Source organism: Trifolium pratense, linkage group LG6 (genome assembly GCF_020283565.1).
Source record: "Trifolium pratense cultivar HEN17-A07 linkage group LG6, ARS_RC_1.1, whole genome shotgun sequence".
In the NCBI taxonomy this organism is placed as follows: Eukaryota; Viridiplantae; Streptophyta; class Magnoliopsida; order Fabales; family Fabaceae; genus Trifolium; species Trifolium pratense.
In genome coordinates, this window is record NC_060064.1 from 18,479,952 (window position 1) to 18,501,957 (window position 22,006).

Here is a 22,006-nt window from a genome sequence, read left to right on the forward strand (position 1 = left end):
AATTGCATAAAGTAAAAAAAAAATAAAACTAAGCAACAAAAAGACAAAAAAATATGAATTAAACAAATGAAAAAAGAAATTCATACATGCAATCTGCAACACAGCAGGCGGCGTGAGGGTTTTGGGGCAGTGTGGTGTAAAGAAAAAGTAATACTATATAGCACAATGAGAACAATAGGGTAATCAATTTTAGCGGGAATAGCTGCCTAAAATAAAATAAAAAGCGGGAACTGTGCTAAAAATTAAAATAAAATATAAAGTGGCACACACGGGAATCGATAAGCAGACTTGGAGAGTGAAACCTCCGTATAAATTAGTTTAAAGTTGGTTTTATCTTCTTTTTTTTTAAGTCACTTATATTGTATTTTCAACACTACAAAAAAGACACTTTATTTTAAGAACTTAATTAAAATTATGTTTGGCCCTACTTCCACTTAAAAGAAGTAGTAAAGTAAAAAAAAAGTCGGGCCAAACTGACCCTAAACAGTTTAAGCTCTGTTTAAAAAAGATGGTATGTCATCTTTCGTGCAAAAATGTAGGATTACATGACTGTAGGGGTATGATTAACAACTTTCAATAATATATAGAAATAGTGGATCTGTGAAGTGATCTACAAAAGGGAACAAGGCGCCAAAGAAGCAGATGAAAGCAAAGGGAGATTCAAGCCAAACGAATCGCTAACAATAACATCATGATAGCCAAGGATGGTTGTCCGTATTTTGAAATCCAAAGAGGATGTTTGTGTTATACAACCAAATCTAAGGGGAGGTGAGTGTATTTTCCTCTTTAAGCATATTTTTAATGTTGCAAAATTTATTTCAGATATAATAAACTACCTAGGTATGCATGTCTATAACTGCAATCCTGCATTGCCAAGTTCTACCTGTTCGCCAAAGCAGTACAAGTCCTCGGTATTATCAACTGTCCCCTTGTAAAAGAAAATCACAGAAAAGAGAATACACTTTTAAACCCGAGACATGGCTCTATTTGATTCATTTGTCCATTAGTTTCCAAAGAACAGCACTGTCTTCTTATTTCACATGAATTTAACTTCTCTTCTTTTGATTCTACCACCGTGCAACGCTGCTTCTTACTGCTCTGTTCAAAGCTTCCAGAATCTGACGACCAAGTTTTCTCTTTAGGCATTGGAAAACTAACAATAGGATCAAAATTGGACGATTGAACAGAATTGGTGCTTGAAATGCCCTTAGAAATATTAACTACTCCATCCGTGCAACATGAATCTTCCAATTTCTTGCGTTTAACAGAAGTACCAACTTGAAAACCAGATGAGTAGTTTTGCACATCAGCAGTTCCCATATCTGAAGTAAGCATACTACCAGAGACCATGTCTGAGAAATTTGTCTCTGGTACCATACCTAAAGCAGCTTTCAAAGAAATGGGATAATTCTTTGAGAAGAATTCAGTTTTCTTGATTTCTGTGTCCCCGCAATCAAGCTTCCTAATCTGGGGAAAATCCTTAGATTTTCTCTTTATATGGTCAAATACTGTTTCTTCAGTTGCATTTTCATAACTTGCTTTCGGTTCAGGGAAGAAAACACCTTCAGCAGTAAAAAGAAACAGTAATGACATTAAAAAGACAATAAAAATGATTGTATCAACTACACTGCTAGTGAAAAGGTGTACCTGCATCAACTACACTGCTCCTGTTATCTGAGCTTTCAGCTATATTATGATCATTTAAAGTCAGACAAAGGTTGATATCTTCGTGTTCTGCATTTCTGAGATCAGCAGGAAAATTGACATCAGTTTGTCCTATAACTCCATTGTCATCATCATCCAAGACAACTACCTCATGCCCATCGTAAGACCTCTTCTCACGACCTTGGTTAGACCACTTTTCACGGGCATGATTTCTTCCAAGAAGGACCTCCACTGATGGACAGCGAATATTTTCAAATGAAGACAGGAGAGAAAAGTTTTTGGCTTTCTCCCGTATGTGATCAAATACTGTTTTCTCATTAAGGATTTTGAATTTCTCTTCTTCAACCTCAAGAGCATGCTCATCTTCCACACAAAATAACAGATTTAGTTGGTGAAGAGAAGAATGTTTTTGAAAATCCTAGAAGTTAGTAAAATCATAGTAAGAATGCTACCTTCCTCAAACATTTCACCGAAAAGATCGAAAGTAGGACTGCAAATAAAGAGCACTGTAAATATCTGATGTCTTCAAAATGCTATACTTTAACTCACAACAAGAAGATAAATATTTATGTCAGGCATTACAAGTAAAGACGACTTACATGGAATTACTTTCATCCTTATCCATATCCTTGCTCAAAGTGCTTGTTTCTTCCTGCGGTATATGAGTTAGATCTCTGTCGTCATCTTCTATTACAAATATCTCTTCAGGTGGAGGAAAAGAAGCTTGCTTCCTGTTTCTTTTTAAAATCACATTTGAATTGCTCTCTTTCATAAAGAAAAGCTTTTGGTGGACATCAATACCAACTGTATGAAGAAAAAAAAAATGAAGAATTGAGTCATAATTCCACAAAGTAGACTAACTTTTATGGAGAGGTTATTAACCACTTCTTACTGTATTCCTCAAATATAAAATTGGCTTTGATAGTCTGATTCCCTTGTGAGGTGGGCACAAGAACTGTTGTGCTATATGGGCTGTAATATGAAAACATAATTATCTCAGCCTGAAATATGTGTTGGAAATTAAAAAATAGGCAGCAGAAAAGCATTTGACTCTAGGAATCATAACTGTAACATGTAGTAATTGTAACTGTTTACAATATCCACACCAATCCATAAAGATATCATAAATTTTTACAACTTCCATGCAATCAAATTCTCAAGCTTACTTACAAGAAAGTACAATGGCCATAATATTATAATGCAGTGCCTTTCCAAATAATTTTTTTTAATATGCTTCAGTCAAAATATTTTTGTTATAACAAATATTAGTAAGTTAGTAGTTATGTTAGTTTCTAAGGTTCGAATACTAGACATTTCAATGTCTCTTAATCCAGTCCAGAAGATATGTTCTAACATAAATTGTTTTTACTGCAAATATAAAGCCAGGGTTAATTCATGTACCTGGAGAACTGATCAACCCTGCAACAACATTTTGGAAATATTAAAATGTGATTAGATGAGGAAACAACAACTCGCACAAATAGAGTGCTGTAATACTACCAATTAGTCAATACCATCAAGTAGACATGTTTGACATAAACTCTTAGGTGTACACTATCAAGTCATAAAATCTGAACTTGTAAGTCATCATCACCTAATTTTTTCATGAAAGAGAATAGTGTTGTCTTCTTCCGAACCAATGATCTGTGAAAAAGAAATTTGGGAAACTTACTTAAATTATTAAATGTCTAAAAGTCTTCTAAGAAAACATTCAGATAACACACCATATCAGCATAATGTCGTTTTGCTGACTGCCCTGACTGTGATATCCTAGTCAGTGTTACTACTAGCTTGGACTTTCCATGTGTATGGCTTTCGATTTCTGCAAGCTTCACATCAACTTTTGGAGGTAGCGATAAGAGAGAATCCTTAATATGGTTACCAAATGGGTATTTTCGACCAGTCACTATCTCTATTTTCCTTGGATCAGCTTCAGCAAGTGCTTCGAATGATTTAACTCCCATTGAATGCAGTGCCTGAAAAGAACATCAAATTAAGAATATCAAGCAATTAAAGGATAAATGCATAAAGTATTAACAAATATTGTATGCATTAATAAAATAAATAAAATAAAGTCGATTAATATCACCTTTGCTGTAACCATCCCAATTCCAGGCAACTGTTTTAAAAGGTATGGACTATCATCCCAAAGTTTCTGGTTAAATGATTTTGCTAAAAGGGCTGAATTTACAGCTCCTTTGAAATTCCTTTTATGAACAAAATAGTCTTTCATGCATTTTGCAATTCTATATCCATTCGAACATATAGAATTCATGTCCTGTAAAAAGAGTTTATTGAATTACCAAGACAACTATGTTGATCTGTAGCAATAAATACTGATGTTGCAATGCTTACCTGAATCAGAGATAGGTCATGCGCAGAAGGATCACCTGTTAAGCAGTCATTTGCTAAAATAAATATCTTCTCTTCTCTTGTTTGAATTCTCTTTTTCTTTTTCCCTTTATTTTCAAGAATATGAAATCGAAGCCGACCATCTTTGTCTGCATTGATCTCATTTAAGAGCTTCTTTTCATTGCGTCTGAGCTGTATCCCTTCATTTTCAAGTAAATAATTGTGTCAATGTTTAATGCCAAAACAATGTGGCCTAATATAAAAAAGTTTAAACACAGATCCGCACATGAAATTTCTTCAGCAAAGCATACAACACGAAGAGCATCTTCTAAACTGCAATTATCAGGAGTCCGCATTATCTGTTTCATGGTGTCAAATCTCAAATAGTACTTTGTCATTAACCTTCCAGGATCTAAGGTAGGAAAATGAAAAATATCAGCCACCAGTTTGAATTTTCACAAATATGAAAGGGATATCATTATAGTTGAATATATCAATACCTAACGGTCTCAAGAGGAAACCATCTTCATCAACCCAGACCATATGATACTGTGATAACTCGTTAACTTTCTGAACACAAATATCTGAGATAACATGATTTTAGTAACTTATAGCGGATTGGGGGAAACTATCTAGGTGAAAGAGAAATGGAGATACTAAGTAATAGAAAGCTATAAAAGATAACCAGATGGTGACAATTGTACCTTGCACATGCTTCTCTAAACGATTGTCAGAAATTCCTTTCTTAATTGCATAGTTCTCGGGATTCTTCTCATGGATGAAAAATTTCATGAGATGAGATGGGATGGTAGAAATAGACACTAAGACAAAACTAAAAGACTATTTCCACAATTGCTTTTGTACTCACTTACCCTTTTCATTCGAACATACAAGTATGAGCATTTCATCCATTCAATTGCTTTTGTAATATCAGATACTGTCAGTTGAACTATTTCCGCAAGTAAATGCTCTGTCACAGATGAGAGTAACCTAGGATAAACAAAAATTGATTAGCTGAGCGGGATAAAATCCCATTGTTTACAGAATAAGAGCAAGATACTATGTTATATCCATTGGTAACATAGAAAGAGGATGTCTTACTGCGATTCCACTACTTCACACCCGCTTAAGAGATTCTCATATAAATGAACCTGGAGTACAAGCATGTATGAGAGAAATATAAGAGCATGTGTGAAAGAACAGAGTTTGTGATTAAAATTGAAGAACTTTGGGAGAGTAGAAGTTAAAAAGCATTCTGCAGAACAGTTCACCGTTTCTTTCCTTGTCATGATTATAACCATGCCTGTATCATCAAATGGTGGTCGGCCTGCCCTTCCAGACATCTGTACAATAAAAACTTTAGACCAAATGATATATTAACAATAAAAAGTGAGGCCTACACCAATTAAAATAAGAAAGGAAAAATAATTCTACTTTTCATCCCATTTTTGCTACTAAAAATTCTTCCAATTTTTAGAAATGCAATTTCGAACATTGTCTGGAAGTGCACTTCTAAATAAAATGTACTTCCAAACAATTTTTTCTTAAAGTTTCCATAAAATAGGAGAATTTAACACACTTGGAAAATTGCATGTGCATTGTGGTACCAACATGTTGGTCGTGGCCATTACTTTTTGAGATAGTCATTCCGTGCCATACTTATATACAACTGATACATGTATTGACACAAGTTTCAAATTAAGTAAAACCTTTTTCTGTGCCATACTTATATACAACCGATACATGTATCTGATTATTACTATACATATGAAATATATAATTACTCATCACTTGTCATTTTGCAATACTGTCTATATATAAACTAAAACTATCATAAGGTCTTAATAAGCAAACCTGCAATATAGTGGAGCGGTCATATTCCATGTAAAGACCTTTTTCCTTGTTGCTGGAAATAATAAACATTAAGAGGAGGTATCAAATTTGTTTCCTAATATACTACAATGAAGTGCATACATTATTTTAAAAATAAAACATACTAGTGTTGTGTTGATTTAATAACCACTGTATGCGCTGGGAGGTTGATTCCATGGGCTAGTGTATTTGTAGTGCATAGTACTTGGATGTCACCTTTGAGAAAAAGACCTTCCACAATATTGCGATCTTTGAGGCAAAGCCCGCCATTGTGATAACCAACTGCAAGCAAAATATTTTGTTAAGTTTATTAGACAACAAGCCAATATGGTTGTTCCCTTGTTAGCTAAAGCGGTCATATTTAAGCCTCGTTGCAAAGCTTTTGATCATATTTCACCTTGTATTGTTTAAGTAGTTATTATTGAAATACAATAACTAATTTCTGGTCAAGAAAAAACCATACCACCATATAGAATATATGATTGCATTTGTTTGTCACTAAGTGAAAGAGAAGCCTCCCTCAGCTGATCTTGCTGCTCTCTGCTCTTAATGAAAGGATTTGATTGACCAAAATTCATGACAATTTGAGCAAGTCTCTGAGCTGCTTCTTGAGCTCCTTTTCTTGTTGAACAAAATATAAGCGCAGATTTCCCTTTAGAGTATTGCATGAGAATATCTGAAATTCGTTGTAGACATAGAAGGATGATTTTTCTTCTTATGTAGAAATGTTAATAGCAGAGAAAAGTTACAAAGAATAAAGCCGTTAACTCGAATGCTGAATTACACTGCTTACCAAAAATATAGTTTTGAAGGCGCTGCATGGTAGTTTAAAACAGAAAGTAAGATAAAATTAAATGATAGAATAGATTATTTAAAATTATTGATACTATCTGAGTTAGTCAACTTCAAACCAACCTTCTCAAATAGAAAGTCATTCTTGGCTGGAGCATAGCCTGCATAAATTTAATAGTAAAAGTAAAACTTCAATAAATGGTTTGAAGTGACTGCCAGGATTACAGGCCAAAGCTCAAGACATTGACTAACACAATAAAAAATTCACAAGTTCAAATTTGGTGTGTTTCGTTGATATCATCTTTTTTTTTTCCTGCTGGAAAACCTCATACAACTTGATTATGTAGACTTTATAATTTCTATTAGTCCAATGAATGAAAATGATAAGAAACTGATTCAATTATGAATATGTTAAATTTACTAGCTTACCAAAAACCTTGGTTGTCAGCTTTACTGGCCTCATTTCTTCTCCAAACCTGTGAACATTCAAAAGGAAATACATTTCTGGATATTGACTAGCAGCATTATATAACAAAGCCATATAATGAACGTGGAGGTGGAAAAGTACCTTTTGATCCCTTGGTCAGGAACCAGAAGCCACTTAGCTGCAATAGTGCGTATATTGCATGAAAATCATCCCATGGTTGTTTAAATGTTATTTTAACTCTTGTGACAACATCAAGTGAAATAGAAAAATACCTAGATCCTCAATATTTGGAATTGTTGCTGATAAAGCGAGGAAGCGGACCTGAGCCAAAGGATTTAATTTCATTTTTGGATTGCTAGAAATAATTTTTATTCTGCTAACAATTGCTTCCAGCGCAGCTCCACGTGGATCATTCAGAAGATGAACTTCATCAATTAGTAGAAGTGCTATGTCACTGAAAAAACTCAAACCACCGCTTTCTATACCATATCGTGACACTGCATCAAATTTCTAGTCATTGAAAAATGAAGTTTAGCCACCTCATATAGTATCAACAAATCAGTCATAGCGTGTGCATGTCAGTCTGACAGGAAAAATAAATGTTTCTTGTGTCTCTTTGGATTGGGGAATATGTGCATAAACATTATACTTCATGATTATATTGAAATATACATCCATTTAATATTTCAGAAAAGAAAAAAGGAAAAACAAAGTACACTAAAGATTAAGTGTCTTGATCTACTTATTTATAGATAACTCTCATTTGAATACTGACCTCTGGAGTGGTTAGAATGATATCTGCTTCATTTATATTTCTTGGAGTGTAAGATTCATTGTCACCTGTCAGCTCCAGGCAATATATCCCCCATGGTCCAAATTTCTGATTCCAATCACGGACCTTCTCCTGAACTAAAGCCTTAGATGGGGCAATATAGATCTTAACAGCAAGTGAGAAGATCATCGTACCAATAATAAGTCAATGAGACATGATAATTAAAATATATATCAAATTGTAAGCTTCAAATGATTCAGTTATTCACCATACAAAAACTTGGGTTATTTTTTATGCACTATTACAATAGTCTTCTTTATGGCAAAAAAATATTGGGTTTACACCATTGACACTAGAAGAAAGAGAACCTGTCTACAGGCTTTACCTTTCCTTGAACACAGACCAATACACTCATAAAGATTACTATGAGAATAGTTTTCAGTGCTAGAATCTTGTGGGAAATTACTTACTGTTTTAAGAGATCCCTTCACATGTATGAATCTTCCCTCGGATGATATGGACTTGGAGAGAAGCCTCAAAATGCAAAGCTCAAAGAGTACTGTTTTACCACTTCCGGTCGGAGCAGAGATGACCATGTTTACATCGGAGTGGTAACAGGTAGGAAAGCATTCACTCTGAAGTGAATTAAAATATCTGTGTGCCACATAACATAGAGAGATCATTAATATGCTAATAAGAACCCATGTGATGTGAGATCACTTTAGGTGCACATTCTTTTCCAACTCAACACTATCAGAGGTTTGAAATTGTACAGAAAAATCATTAATTTTATGTTATGTCACAAAGTATAAATAAGTGCAATCTCTTAACTAAAAGTATTTCGAAAATACGAGTTATAGAAGCTTAGTATGATACATGTTAAAAGCTTCACGCCAGCTAAACTTATCTGTAGCAGCAACCTACTATATCTGTCACATATAAAAAGAAAAATATAGTACCTGAAACTAAAACATGATTGAAAAGGTTGAGGCAAATCGAACACGGACTTCAAAGAATATGAATCCATAGTTGGGATAACTGCACAATATCGAGTTGAAAACAGATTATCATGTTCTAAAGTACTAGATCAACAAAATCAAGCAAATAAGATAAGATACAACATTGCATATAACCAATCACTCCTTATCCCAAGTAATTTTCATACAATAGAGTTAAACAGTAACAACATGAAATTTCAACATTAAGTATGCTAGTGAGCTTGACAAAAAATCACAAAACGAAGGTCAATTTCATGATTAAAAAATCAACAAAATCATTAATTTAAATTAATTAGCAATCCCATATAAGCGAGTTGGTAAACACCTCAAATTACATTTTCCAATTTTGCCAAAAAAACTAAACTAAAGATAAAATTAAAAAAAAATGAAAAGATTATTCCATCAAATATTGCTGGAAATAGTAAGAAACCTAGAACTTCTCAACATTTCAATTTAGCTTGAATTATCAATCAAAACAAGTATCACCAAATTTCAAGCTAGAAAATATATTTCGAAGATGAAAAAACAAATATCTTCAACAAATCGGTCACTAACAATCAAATACAACTAAATTCATAGCAAATACCACAAAACTAAAAGGGGAAAAATCAAAATGCCAGATAAATTGCGAATTTCAGCAAAAATGTTAGAAAAATAAAAAATCATTTCGATGCAAAAGATTTCACACAATGACTGGATTTGGCAAATCTGAGATGAAAATAGAACATAGAAACCGAGAATTTGAGATTCATCGAAGAAAAAATTACCAACACATGAGCAACAAAATATGCACTAAACAAAAAGTGAAAGGTGAATTCTATCGGATTCCTAAGATTCAGAGGTAGATCCAGATACAGGAGAGAGGAACCTGAGAGAGGAAGAGGATGCAGTAGGATTCTTCAGTATGTTGAAGAGAGAAAAGCCAGAGGAAAAGGGATTGAACGAGAAAATTCTGAATCGAGTGTGTAACTGTTATAGTAACTAACAGAAAATTCAAAAATTGAATACGGTGGCGGCATTTATATAATTTGATGAACTCATTTTCCCGGGAAAATCACGGATCACGTTGTCAATGCCCAACTTCGAACTTTCTCGAATTTTATTATTTACTACTTATTAAAAAATTTGGAAATACTAACAAGTGCCCATATGCCCGTATGTTGTTAAATTGGCGGGTAGACTCGTAGATTCATATGAGTTTACGAGTCTAGAACGTAAAAATGAATATAATCGAATATAAAATTGTTTTTTAATAGATTTGGATAAATTTGAGTAGACTCATACAAATTAGTATATACTCACGAGTCTATGGTGAGTTTATGCGTCTATAAGAAACTCAAAAAATGGTTCAAATTTTTTTCTTAAAATAAAATTAAAAGCACTTAAATTCATTTTCTATTCCGTGCGACGATATATTTAGAATTAAAAACATCGAAAACTCTTACTCTCCTCCTTCAGCAACGATAAAGTCCGCTGAGTCTCCTTCTTCGTTAGTAATTTCATTGGAGCTTTGAATGTTTGAAGTCATTAGCATATATGTTTTATGATATTTTTTTAACTTTGGCTCTGTTTGAAAATAAAGTTCATTATCCCTCTAATCGAAGGATTGAGATAAGAGATGAACACACTATGCAGAGCGTTTCGTTAATTGACTCGAGAGAGTACGTAAATACAAATACGTACCTCATCTTTAAACATGTCTTGTGTATTTAGAGTGATGAGAGGACAACATAATCAAAACCATTGTTATAAATTGTGATTCTAAGGTGTTTAGTTTTTATTATTGATTTCTTTTTATTTCATGTCTTTGCAAAACCAAATCAAAACCATCTCCATCATCATATAACTTCTTACTTTCTACTAACTTTACAACTATTTGTAATAATTAATAATTTAGAGATCGATATATTATATGAAATTAGAACACACTTACTTGATAATCATAATCACAAACCATTGTTACCGGAAGCGCACCAATATCGAAAACATCGATATACTAGACAAGGTCTTCCTCTGCCTATCACATGCTCCAGTCTTTGAGGTCTTTGATGGGGAAGACAACAAATGAGTGTTCGCTTGACAACGTGACGGCAAAGGGGACCTAGCCTATCTATTTATAAGATAACAACCCTAGTACCACCCATCATGGACTCTAGAGTTGGGCCTACACTTTGTTTCTACACAAATCAGAATTAGCGTTCAAGCCCATTATTACTGATCACAAGTATCAGGCTTAAGCATCATCAAATGGATCACAACAACATCAACCCGTTTTTATTAAAACCAAAACTTACAATTGATTGCAGCCCACATAATATTGGAAAATATTCTAACATTCTCCCACTTGGGCAAAATCAATTGTATATTTTTAATTTGAGAAAACATTTTGAAAACGACTCTCGGGTTGATAACATATTTTAATGTGGCCACAATGATCCCAAGATGCAACATCTAATTAAGACTCCATCCAACAAAAGTTAAATGATATCGAATCATGGTGGCAATTATATCGTTATTGATACAATACCTTCCATAGTTACAAATACCACCAAACTCCGTCGATTAGTCATTCGTGTATAGTGTAGCGAGAAAATGATATGTTTGTGATCTCAACCATACTATCATTTTCTTCGTTAGTCCTCAATTTCTCTCAAATGCATTAAAGCCAGAGAAATTATATGGTCCATAAGATACCACAAGTCCAAGCTCCAAAACAATGTTGACTACCGCGGTATAATGATCTAATCAACATCGAGCTCCAATATTTTAGACATAATTTCTCTCAAATGCCTCGAAGCCAGAGAAATTTCATGGTTCTTAAGATACCATAATGCCTCAGCTCCAAAATAGTGTTGATCACCGGCTAAGTGATCCCGACAACACTGAGCTTATTTATTTATGTTTTCACATAATGTCTCAGCTCCAAAATAGTGTTGATCACCGGCATAGTGATCCCAACAACACTGAGCTATAATATTTATTTATATAATGTCTCAGCTCCAAAATAGTGTTGATCACCGGCATAGTGATCCCAACAACACTGAGCTCAAATATTTTTATATTTCAAATAATTTCAAATTTATAAAAGGAGTTAATATAAAATTCAAACTCCCACTAATCAAGCATATCAAAAGAATATAAGTTATCTCCCACTAATCAATTGGTATATTAAAACTCCCACTTATCCAAATGTTCCTTCACAATTTTTAAAGAAAACTCCAATACTTGTTTCTATTTCTTATAATTTTTAAGATGTTCAACATTTCAATGGAAACATAACAATTATGTGTGGAGAAATAGTTGATATGATTCAGTAAAAGTTCCTTAAATTGTGAAGAACCACTTGAAAAAATAATCATTGCTTATAGTGAAAATGCAATTTAAAATAACTAGCACAGTGATGGAATAATAGTCAAGTGTCAAGATCCATAGAGAACCAAACACGAAATTGACCATCATCACACACCATATTTTAACATATCCTTCTACAGGATAACTCCAGCCATGCAATCTGGCAAGAGAATGATCAGCCCTGCTCGAATTTAAAATCTGAAAAGCAGTATTAGCATGCCAATAGATAATTCATTGAATCAATCAAAACCAAATTGAATTAGTATTATCATAACGAGGTCAATATAATAGTACAATCACCTTTATACAGAATGCACTCACTGGGGATAAAAACCCTAGTCAAAAATCTCATATGAGTTAATCAATAAGTATACATTGAACTTTGAAATTTGTCACCTTTAGGCAGGCAAATTCCTCCGATCAATACATCCTCCAATAACTTCATCTAAAATTAATTTTTAACTACAACATATAATTATCACCTTTAGGCAGAAAATCACATGTCACAATTAAAAAAAAAAAATCCTCAAACTACAAAGAAAATCTCATCGATCGATATAAGCGATCCCACTTTGGTGGTAACGGTTTATACCAACGCACAAAATTCTCTTGCATAGGAATCAATAATTAAAAACACATTCCTCAAACTACAAAGAAAAGTTTCATCAAATCAATAATATAAGCGGTTCCACTTTGGTGGTAACGGCCTATATTAATGCATGAAATCTCTTGCATAGGAATCATTATCTTTTGTCTCTGGTCAAAATACAACTCAGTAAAAATATGCATCATTTAAATGCATCTAAACTGATCACTCATTATATTTTAATTTGCATTCTCAACATGTCTTGAATTATTCAATGCGGAAAAATAGTATTTGAGGGGAGAGATCATTACTGTGAAACAGTCAACTCAATATAATAAATAATTTATGCAGCGGAATAATATGAGACTTCATTTGAAATATTATTGAGGATATAGAGCAAATAGTCCCGAACTTTTATAAATAACATAAGACTCCTCAATATAAGTCTCTATAAACATTTATAAATAGCTGACATGTAAAACTCTCCCACTTGATAGAGAATTATAGTTGAATTACCAATCAAAAGGTGTTAAAATATTTAAACAAATATTCAACTATTTTCTCTATCACACAAGGAACATGTCAAACAATATCACACTAAATTTATATTTTTCCAGAATAGAACTCTCAAAATATTAAACTTGAAATACTCCTACTCAATAGAGTAAAATTTAAAAAATTGGAGTATATAACGTGAAATCAATTAATCAATATAAAGAGTTTCTAATTTAGAATATTCTTGAAAAACAATAAAACTTTCATATATAATTGCATATTTATTATTTCAAAAGGAGTCGATAATATCCTTAAAAGAATTTATCCTTATGTGCAATTATATAATAAGTCACAAGAGGATAAATAATTGCACCACTCACCTCCAAGAGTGTGACATTCATCCTTGCAAATAGAGTCGATAAGCATCAATGACTTTTTCATAAAATCTTTGACGGTGTCATCTCAAACAGCCACAAATCAAAGACAAACCGTTATATCATAATAAAATGACTTCAATAATAACCGACTCAAATAAAAGGTATAAATCATGAAACTGTGAAACTCATTCACACATTTTGTCTTATATGATGGCAATTGAACAAAATAAAGTCATTTGAATGACATAGGTTCAAAGTTGCAGAATTATCTCAGTAAAACTTATAATCTGATTAAAACAAAACTCGAGAGTAATATAGGAAGCATCACAATTGCCAAAATATAAAGCAGAATAAATTTTTGAATCCTAGACAGGAGAACAGCAATGGTACATAGCAAATTTACATATACCAATAGAAAAAGTTTTGTTCTAGCGCCAACAAATTATATTGTGCACTGTGATCCCAAAAATAGTATGCGAGTAATTTTACTTTAAGTCTACAGCATGTGGTCTACTGAAAATCACACGGTGCAAACTCAGGTTGCAAAACGGGTCGTTCAACCTGACTTAATATCCAGAATAGAACAACACAAATTTTCTAAGATTGGTCGATTTAACTATACTGCCTCAAAGTCAAATCATCATCAGAGGATATAAAGTGTTCATATGAATGAGAAATTAATTTAAAGGATCAAAGTTCATCGGAAGTCATGGCAGTCACACAAAACAAAATTGATTATGTTTAGGTTAGAGTAATGACTGCATAAACCGATATATTTCAATATATTCAATACAATAGCAATGAAGATAACCCCTCGAGACAGAAAAAAATAATTCAAGATGATAGTCTTGAATCATGAATTTCAATTCAAATTTATATGTATGATATAAAAAGTTCGAAAGAGAATGGTTTCAGAAAACGACTTTGATCTCTCAAAACACAGACGATTTATTTTAACAAATATTTATAACCCCTGATTTGAGATATTGTGCATAAAAATTTAGCACAGCATAAGAATAATGATATGGCCAAAACACAAATAAATATCATAACATGGTATGGCCAAAAAACGATTCTTCATTCTCGCATAAATGCCAAACTCAACATTAAAGCATGAAAAACTAAACATGCTAAATACAGTTTAAAATATATTATAGCCGACTGTATTCACATATATCGTTAAACCTTGGGAAAACAAATATGATCGACTTTCACAAATAAAATTAAGATTAGGCTTGATAATTCAATCACATGTACAATTCCTTTTAATTTTGTTTGCGAAGCAGCGCATAACTTGATTTTCAATAAGGTGCACAAAAATATAGCACCGCAACAAAAGATACGGAATTAAAAGAATTGATAAATCAAACCTTATTACAGAATAAAAAACTACTACCTCAATTGCAAACAAGACACGGAATTTGCAAAGTATCTAAATTAACAAGAATATCCTCAAATTTATTTGACGAAAACAATATTGTAGCAATAGCCGAAACAATTGCAAGGTTATAAAAATTTGAGAGATTGAAATCACATAAAACCCCATAATAATCGCTGGAAAATTGTTATAAACCCAGATCATCAATCGCATAAAAGACACCATAGCTGAATAAAAGTTTCTCAATGATAACAAACGGTTATGATTCACGATAAAAGATTAGGGTTTAAATCATATAATAACAAGCTCTGATACCACATGTAAGAATTAATAATTTAGAGATCGATATATTATATGAAATTATAACACATTTACTTGATAATCATAATCACAAACCATTGTTACCGGAAGCGCACCAATATCGAAAACATCGATATACTAGACAAGGTCTTCCTCTGCCTATCACATGCTCCAGTCTTTGAGGTCTTTGATGGGGAAGACAACAAATGAGTGTTCGCTTGACAACGTGACGGCAAAGGGGACCTAGCCTATCTATTTATAAGATAACAACCCTAGTACCACCCATCATGGACTCTAGAGTTGGGCCTACACTTTGTTTCTACACAAATCAGAATTAGTGTTCAAGCTCATTATTACTGATCACAAGTATCAGGCTTAAGCATCATCAAATGGATCACAACAACATCAACCCGTTTTTATTAAAACCAAAACTTACAATTGATTGCAGCCCACATAATATTGGAAAATATTCTAACACTATTGTGTTATATACTTTTTATCTCACAGGTTCATGTAAATTCAATACTCTTTTTATTACGTCGACATACTCATACACTTGCGAGTGTGTCAATATTGCATGAGCATATATTTTGAAAACGTAAGCAATATCAACAAAACAACACATTCTTGCTTCCAACTGCTCAACCTATTTTAAACCTTTCATAGAATATGGTTAAATTTTTCCCTTATGGTTCTTTCAAAATGCTAGTGTCCAAATATGTTCCCAAGTATTGACCACCCGAGTGAAATAAGTATGATTTAAAATATCTTCCCTAAGCTGCTGATCCACATTCCTGGAAAAAAAAAAACTTCAATTTTTTGGTTGTTAATCTTCTGACCAAAAGTTTTAGGAGTTATTTTTGCCGCTCTACTGGTTACTCAAACACTGTTCGCGACTTAGGTAGAGGACGGCTTTTTCTCCCAAAGCGCCCTATTTATACACATCCGTTACTTAAGTCGAGGATGTGTAAAAATAGGACGTGCGAGTAACCAGTAGGGTGACAAAAGTAGCTCTAAAAAAGATTCAGACAATGTATCATACAATGGACTTCTCAATAGAGCCTTTCGGCAAAAAGAAGATGATTGTTAGCAAAAGAAGGTGAAAAATTTGAAAATCAGATCTACATATACCCATAGTTGAATGAGAGCTGTTACTTAGACATAAAAAAGTATGGACAAAAGATGGACACATTTTTATTTATACATGTTGCATGTAAATCAAGGCCAAAAAATATTAAAAAAATCTGAAACAGTATTTTTATCACATTTTTGTCAGTATTTTGTGTTGAATTATCATTTCCGTAGTTTAATACTACTTCATAAAGGTTGTAAAATTGTCTTTGGCTCTTTGCACCATTAACATGTGGTTCCGCACCCTTAGACACCGTTTTATGAGATTTTGATACTTGCTTGATTTACTAAGCCTAGTTTATATAACGGTAATTAACTGTTCTTAACATGTGGTTTCGTGGTGTAGTTGGTTATCACGTCAGTCTAACACACTGAAGGTCCCCAGTTCGAGCCTGGGCGAAGCCAAATTAATGTTTTTTACGTTTTTTTCCCTCTTGCACGTAATTTCTAGTTTTTTATTCGACTACTATCATCTACATATATATATTTATAATCTTCAGTTTTTCTTTTATTTGGTAACGATCAATATCCCAACTTTTTAGCTAAGAAGCAACTCCAATACTTAAGAAAAATGACATCTTGGACAAACTTGAGATACTGCTGCAATCATTTGCTTCTCCGAAATGCCAACATTGCTCATGTAACCAAAGGCTTTTGTGTATTTCCTTCCATAGGTTGATAAGATACCACAATGACTCTCATAAGTTTTAAACTGCATAAAATATTGTGTTAAAATTATTAGTGTAACATGTATAAAACATAAACATTTTGGTATGCTACAATAAATAGTTAGAATTTGAGAAACAATATATATGGTATGCTATGCTATGTCTAAATTAAAATTTAAGAAAGTGGCAAAAATAATCATTCTATAATATTTTGCTTACAACTATTTTAAGACAGTCCCAATCATCGACAAGAGGTGACCAGATGCACGAACATGAAACATCATAGTGAGCTCTTCTTTTCTTCGAGGAGAAGATCTCCTATGAGATAGATCTTGTGGTCCACGTGCTCCTATGAGCAATTTCATCATCTAACTCTTTTTGAGCTTTCAATTTATCCATAGAATCATCAAGTGCATTTTCCAACTAAAATTATTCAAAAAATAATAATTATAATTTTAAGAGTGGAATATTAACACTCCAATTACAATTAAAAATCAGGAAGAAAAAAAATTAAGGTTAAGTATCCCGCCATCCTTAAAACTACATAAATTGAACATAGCTATAGGGTAATTTTTGCCACGGTGCTGCAAAGCAAATCATAGCTGGACAAAATGCCAAACACTTTACTTCTTCTGGCCATATATTTGAATTTTGTTTCCCCCCTTTCATATCCTTCCTTGCTGGGCCAAAATACACAAGTTTAATCCTATTCGGCCCAACTTGATCCAGTCTGTTTATTAACTTTCCTTCATGCCAAACAAAAAAAAAAACTCCTTGCCCAAGAAGCATGCTTGACGCGTCACTTTGACCTGTCACTCTCAAAGCAAAATTTTGCAGCACTATACTCTGTTGTTGTTCTCTTTTGTTGACTGAATTTCAAAATTCAATTTTTCCCTCTCTCTATCAATATCAAAACTCACTTTCTTACTCATCTCACTCCCATTTTTTCTTGATTCCTTGGAACTTCTCTCTCCATAATCAACCATCTTGGATGGCATAAGCCAGAATCTCCAAAGGTTTCAAATTGCTTCTTCATCTGTTATTTCATGATTTAATTTCATCATTTGTTTTTTATGTGAAAATGAAATGTTTAATTGTCTATCTATGTTTGCAAATTAGGTTATCTTCCCAATGGAATCCTCAGGTAATTTCATATTCTTTCTTTTTCCAAATCCCTAATTTTCTTCAATCGCATTTCTAATCCTCTTTATGTTTCGTTTTTTCTTTTTCATTCTCTCATTAGAGGTAAAATTTTCATACCTGAATGAAGAAATCACGTTCTCGAAGGACACGTTCTTGAATATTTCTACAGATTAAATACCTTTAAAAAAACTACAGATTAAATAAACTCATACAATATTATCAAAATTAAATGAATTCTTACAACATACTAGTAGTACTTAAAATGATGATATAGTTCACCATCAATACATTCATCCTTAAATTAAATAAATCCATACATGTGAGCGAATTCCATATTGGCCTTTTGATTTGAACCTTGATTCACTTTCCACGTCGAACTTGGCCAAGAATGATAATAGTAAGGTTATCGTGCATATCGGTTCGATTCATTGAGTCTTCGGTTTATAAAACTGAAAACCGGGAACTTGACCAAACTATGCCGGTTTTCATGGGTTCGGGTTGGTTTTTTTAACCAAACTAAGACATATCGATTTTTTTTAGTTTGGATTGGTTTGAGTCTTCGGTTTAATCTATTTTATCTGATCCGCTTATTCCCCTAAATTCTAGTGATACTAATGGTCATTTTATAATCGCCCTTGACGAAATTCAAACATAGAATATTAAAGTTACAAGGTTAAACTCTTACCAATAAGTTAGCAACTAAATATATGCCATGGTGACTCGAAACCATACATGACATTAAGCTGTTGGAATATTTTATATTATTCAATTATTATATTCCAATAATTATTATGTGGGCATATATATTTATATTAATTATATTAGCTATTTATCAATTAAGAGCCTAAATTGATTAAGTGATCAAATAAAGTTAAAAGGCTATTAGATTTCTATTTAGAATTAATTAATTATTTAATTAGTTAGATATGGACTCAAATGGGTGGATGTCAGGATGACCCATTTCGGGATAATGGGAACCCTAATGGGCCATCACCCTATATAAGGCTATGGTCCCCAATACACCGTACGAAAGCAAACACTCTCTTCTCCCCATCTGAAGAGAATCAAGGCATCAGGGTACCGGTTGAGGAAGAGCCAATCTAGCCACCATTTCTTTGTATTTCAGGATCACTGCTGAAAAAACTCATCTCCATGAATCCAGGTATTCCTAAAGATCAACTTGTCGATCCTATGATTTTATACATGCTTCCATGACTATTTTGTTTCCGCACTAAAGTATATGTCATAATATTGTTAAGCATGTATATGTGTTTAATCTTAATTTAGTGATTTAATGCTTACAATTGGTATCAGAGCAGGACATGTTTGATCTTATGAATATCTACTTTTTCGATCATGTTTGGTTTCCTGTCAATTTTGGCTGATATTGTTTTGTGTATACGATATGATTGCCTTCGTGTATAGTTTCTTTGAATCTACAGAATAGAATATGATTGAGGTTTTATTTGTTCATATTATATTTTATTTTGCCGTTTCTGATTTGGCTGTCGTATATGCATGCTATGATTCAATGTTTTGAAAGTGTGTATATATGTCCTTTTTCGGTTGCAATTTTCCTTGTGGTCTTGACAGTCTTTAAATTCTGGTATATATATGATATGATACTTATCTATGTGCATATATACATTTACATATTCTTGTTTGGTTCTCTGGATAAAGCCTTTCTAGCCACGGTACACGTATCTTGTTTAAATTTAAATTATTTTATTGTTTTACAAATCAAGTTGATCCAGTATTGTTGTTAAATACTGTGTTATGTGTGTTACTGCTTTAACTTGTTTTTCAATTGATACTGTGGAAAAGTGACAATTTTGAATATTTTGGTGAATCGGTGCCAAAGTTTCTTTTATTTTTTTCCAACCGGTGGTCTTCTGCAGTTGATTTATTTTCAGAAAATAAATGATAAATTGATATAAGTCTAATTTGTTTCACTTGGTTATAATTTTTTAGAAACAAATTAACATATTTGATTGGTTTCCAAATATGAGGATCAGTTACTATTTTGTTATCAATTTCTTTCCATAAAGATACAAATTAATTTTGTCAATATTATTGTGAATTATTTTCAATTATGGTCTTTAATTACGGTATCAAATCGGATAATCCTTATTTGACTTTTGAAATATGAATGACTATTTATTTTAATTCCATAACTGTCGGATCAAATTACTATTGTTTGGATTCAGCATATTTCACTATGAAACCGATTATGATTCTCTAATTTAGTTTAATTAGATACAGTATTCATTTTATTTTATTTTTTGGAAAATTATATCGGTAGTTAATTTTTGGACTTATTCAGTTTCTTATAAACTAAAATCAATTGGACGTGTATGTTGCTGTTCTTTTCCACCACGTATACTTATGTGCACTTGACTGTAATTAGTGTACTTGGCTCATTCTAATATTAACAAGCAGTAATTCCTACTTTTTATAGTATATACTTGTTTCATACCCCATGAGTACAACCAGCATGCTGGCATGTACTTGATATAAACACAACTTTGTGTTTAGGTTCTTAGTTTAATAGTCATTTGATTATTAAGCGATCAGATAACATACAATTTTGACATTACATTTGTAGGTAATGTTTATGTGAATTTTAAGACCTTCCCATTTAATTTATTAAATTAAAATGTCTAATAATTTTAGTTGAGTTGGTTGAAACAACATGTTGCAAAAGTAATCTCTGTTGTGTAAATTTGATTCAATTGAAATTATAAAAGATGTAGTGTGTAATTGTTCATGCGAGCTGTTTTAGTCGGCCAAAAGGAAGACACAGTTTGGCCGAACAATTGCATACCTGTGATGATAAATATGTGGTAATTATTAAGTTTTTTTTTTCCATGTGGGTAATGGTTGGTGTCAAAGACGCACATTATCTGACAGGACTTATTACCAATATTTGATCGTTGCGTGAGAGTACCGTTTACAGTTAATTCTTGCAATCAAAGATTGGGAATTAATGGTGTGCTTGGTATCTTGTTTGGGTCTTATTTAATTTGCATATAAAGAATATTGTGCATGTCCATATGGTTATTTGATGACATGCCTACTAATGTTATTGTATGTCTATTGTTCCCTTTTCTTTTCCAGTTGCTGCCGTTACTGCTCCTAACTTTTATGCTCAAATTAACTCTATCCCTATGCTGAATGGGATGAACTTCAAGTCATGGAAAGAATCTGTGGAGATCGTCCTCGGATGTATGGACTTAGACTTGTCCCTAAGGGAAGAGCGTCCTGTCGCCACTGCTGAGAATGTGAATGCTACCAAAATAGAGAAATGGGACCGATCAAACCGCATGTGCTTGATGATGATTAAGAAATCCATTCCTGAAATGATGAGGGGCTCAATTGCTGAGAGCGAAAATGCCAAGAAGTTCCTTGAAGCTGTGGAAAAATTCTTTGCTAAAAATGATAAAGTTGAGACAAGTAGTATCTTGTCCAAACTCATTTCAATGAGCTATAAAGGCAAGGGGAACATAAGGGAGTACATCATGGAGATGTCTAATCTCGCTTCAAAACTAAAGGCACTGAAGTTAGAACTTCCTGATGATTTAATTGTGCACCTGGTTTTGATCTCTCTCCCGGCGCACTTTGGGCAATTCAAAGTGAGTTACAACACTCAGAAGGACAAGTGGTCCCTCAATGAGCTTATATCTCACTGTGTGCAGGAGG

General features: G+C 32.9%; 1 protein-coding gene and 1 non-coding gene across 2 annotated transcripts; one reads left to right on the plus strand and one right to left on the minus strand.

Annotated features, from left to right (window-relative positions):
* Positions 1-487: 487 nt before the first annotated feature.
* Positions 488-9,988, minus strand: LOC123889267 (DExH-box ATP-dependent RNA helicase DExH17-like). The gene is made up of 28 exons (XM_045938530.1): positions 9,747-9,988; positions 8,840-8,918; positions 8,351-8,534; positions 7,884-8,045; positions 7,381-7,618; positions 7,250-7,286; positions 7,111-7,157; positions 6,805-6,842; positions 6,683-6,704; positions 6,353-6,565; positions 6,015-6,171; positions 5,872-5,923; positions 5,289-5,360; positions 5,119-5,168; positions 4,890-5,007; positions 4,722-4,785; positions 4,518-4,601; positions 4,304-4,429; positions 4,021-4,217; positions 3,755-3,943; positions 3,390-3,641; positions 3,260-3,309; positions 3,067-3,084; positions 2,558-2,637; positions 2,265-2,469; positions 2,118-2,155; positions 1,648-2,028; positions 488-1,562 (listed from the first exon to the last, which is right to left on the minus strand). The coding sequence occupies exons 2-28, from the start codon at positions 8,905-8,907 to the stop codon at positions 943-945; spliced, it is 3,762 nt and encodes a 1,253-aa protein (XP_045794486.1). The 5' UTR covers positions 8,908-8,918; positions 9,747-9,988; the 3' UTR covers positions 488-942.
* Positions 9,989-16,827: 6,839 nt separating this feature from the next.
* Positions 16,828-16,901, plus strand: TRNAV-AAC. The gene has a single exon. It is a non-coding gene; the product is annotated as a tRNA-Val (tRNA).
* Positions 16,902-22,006: the final 5,105 nt, after the last annotated feature.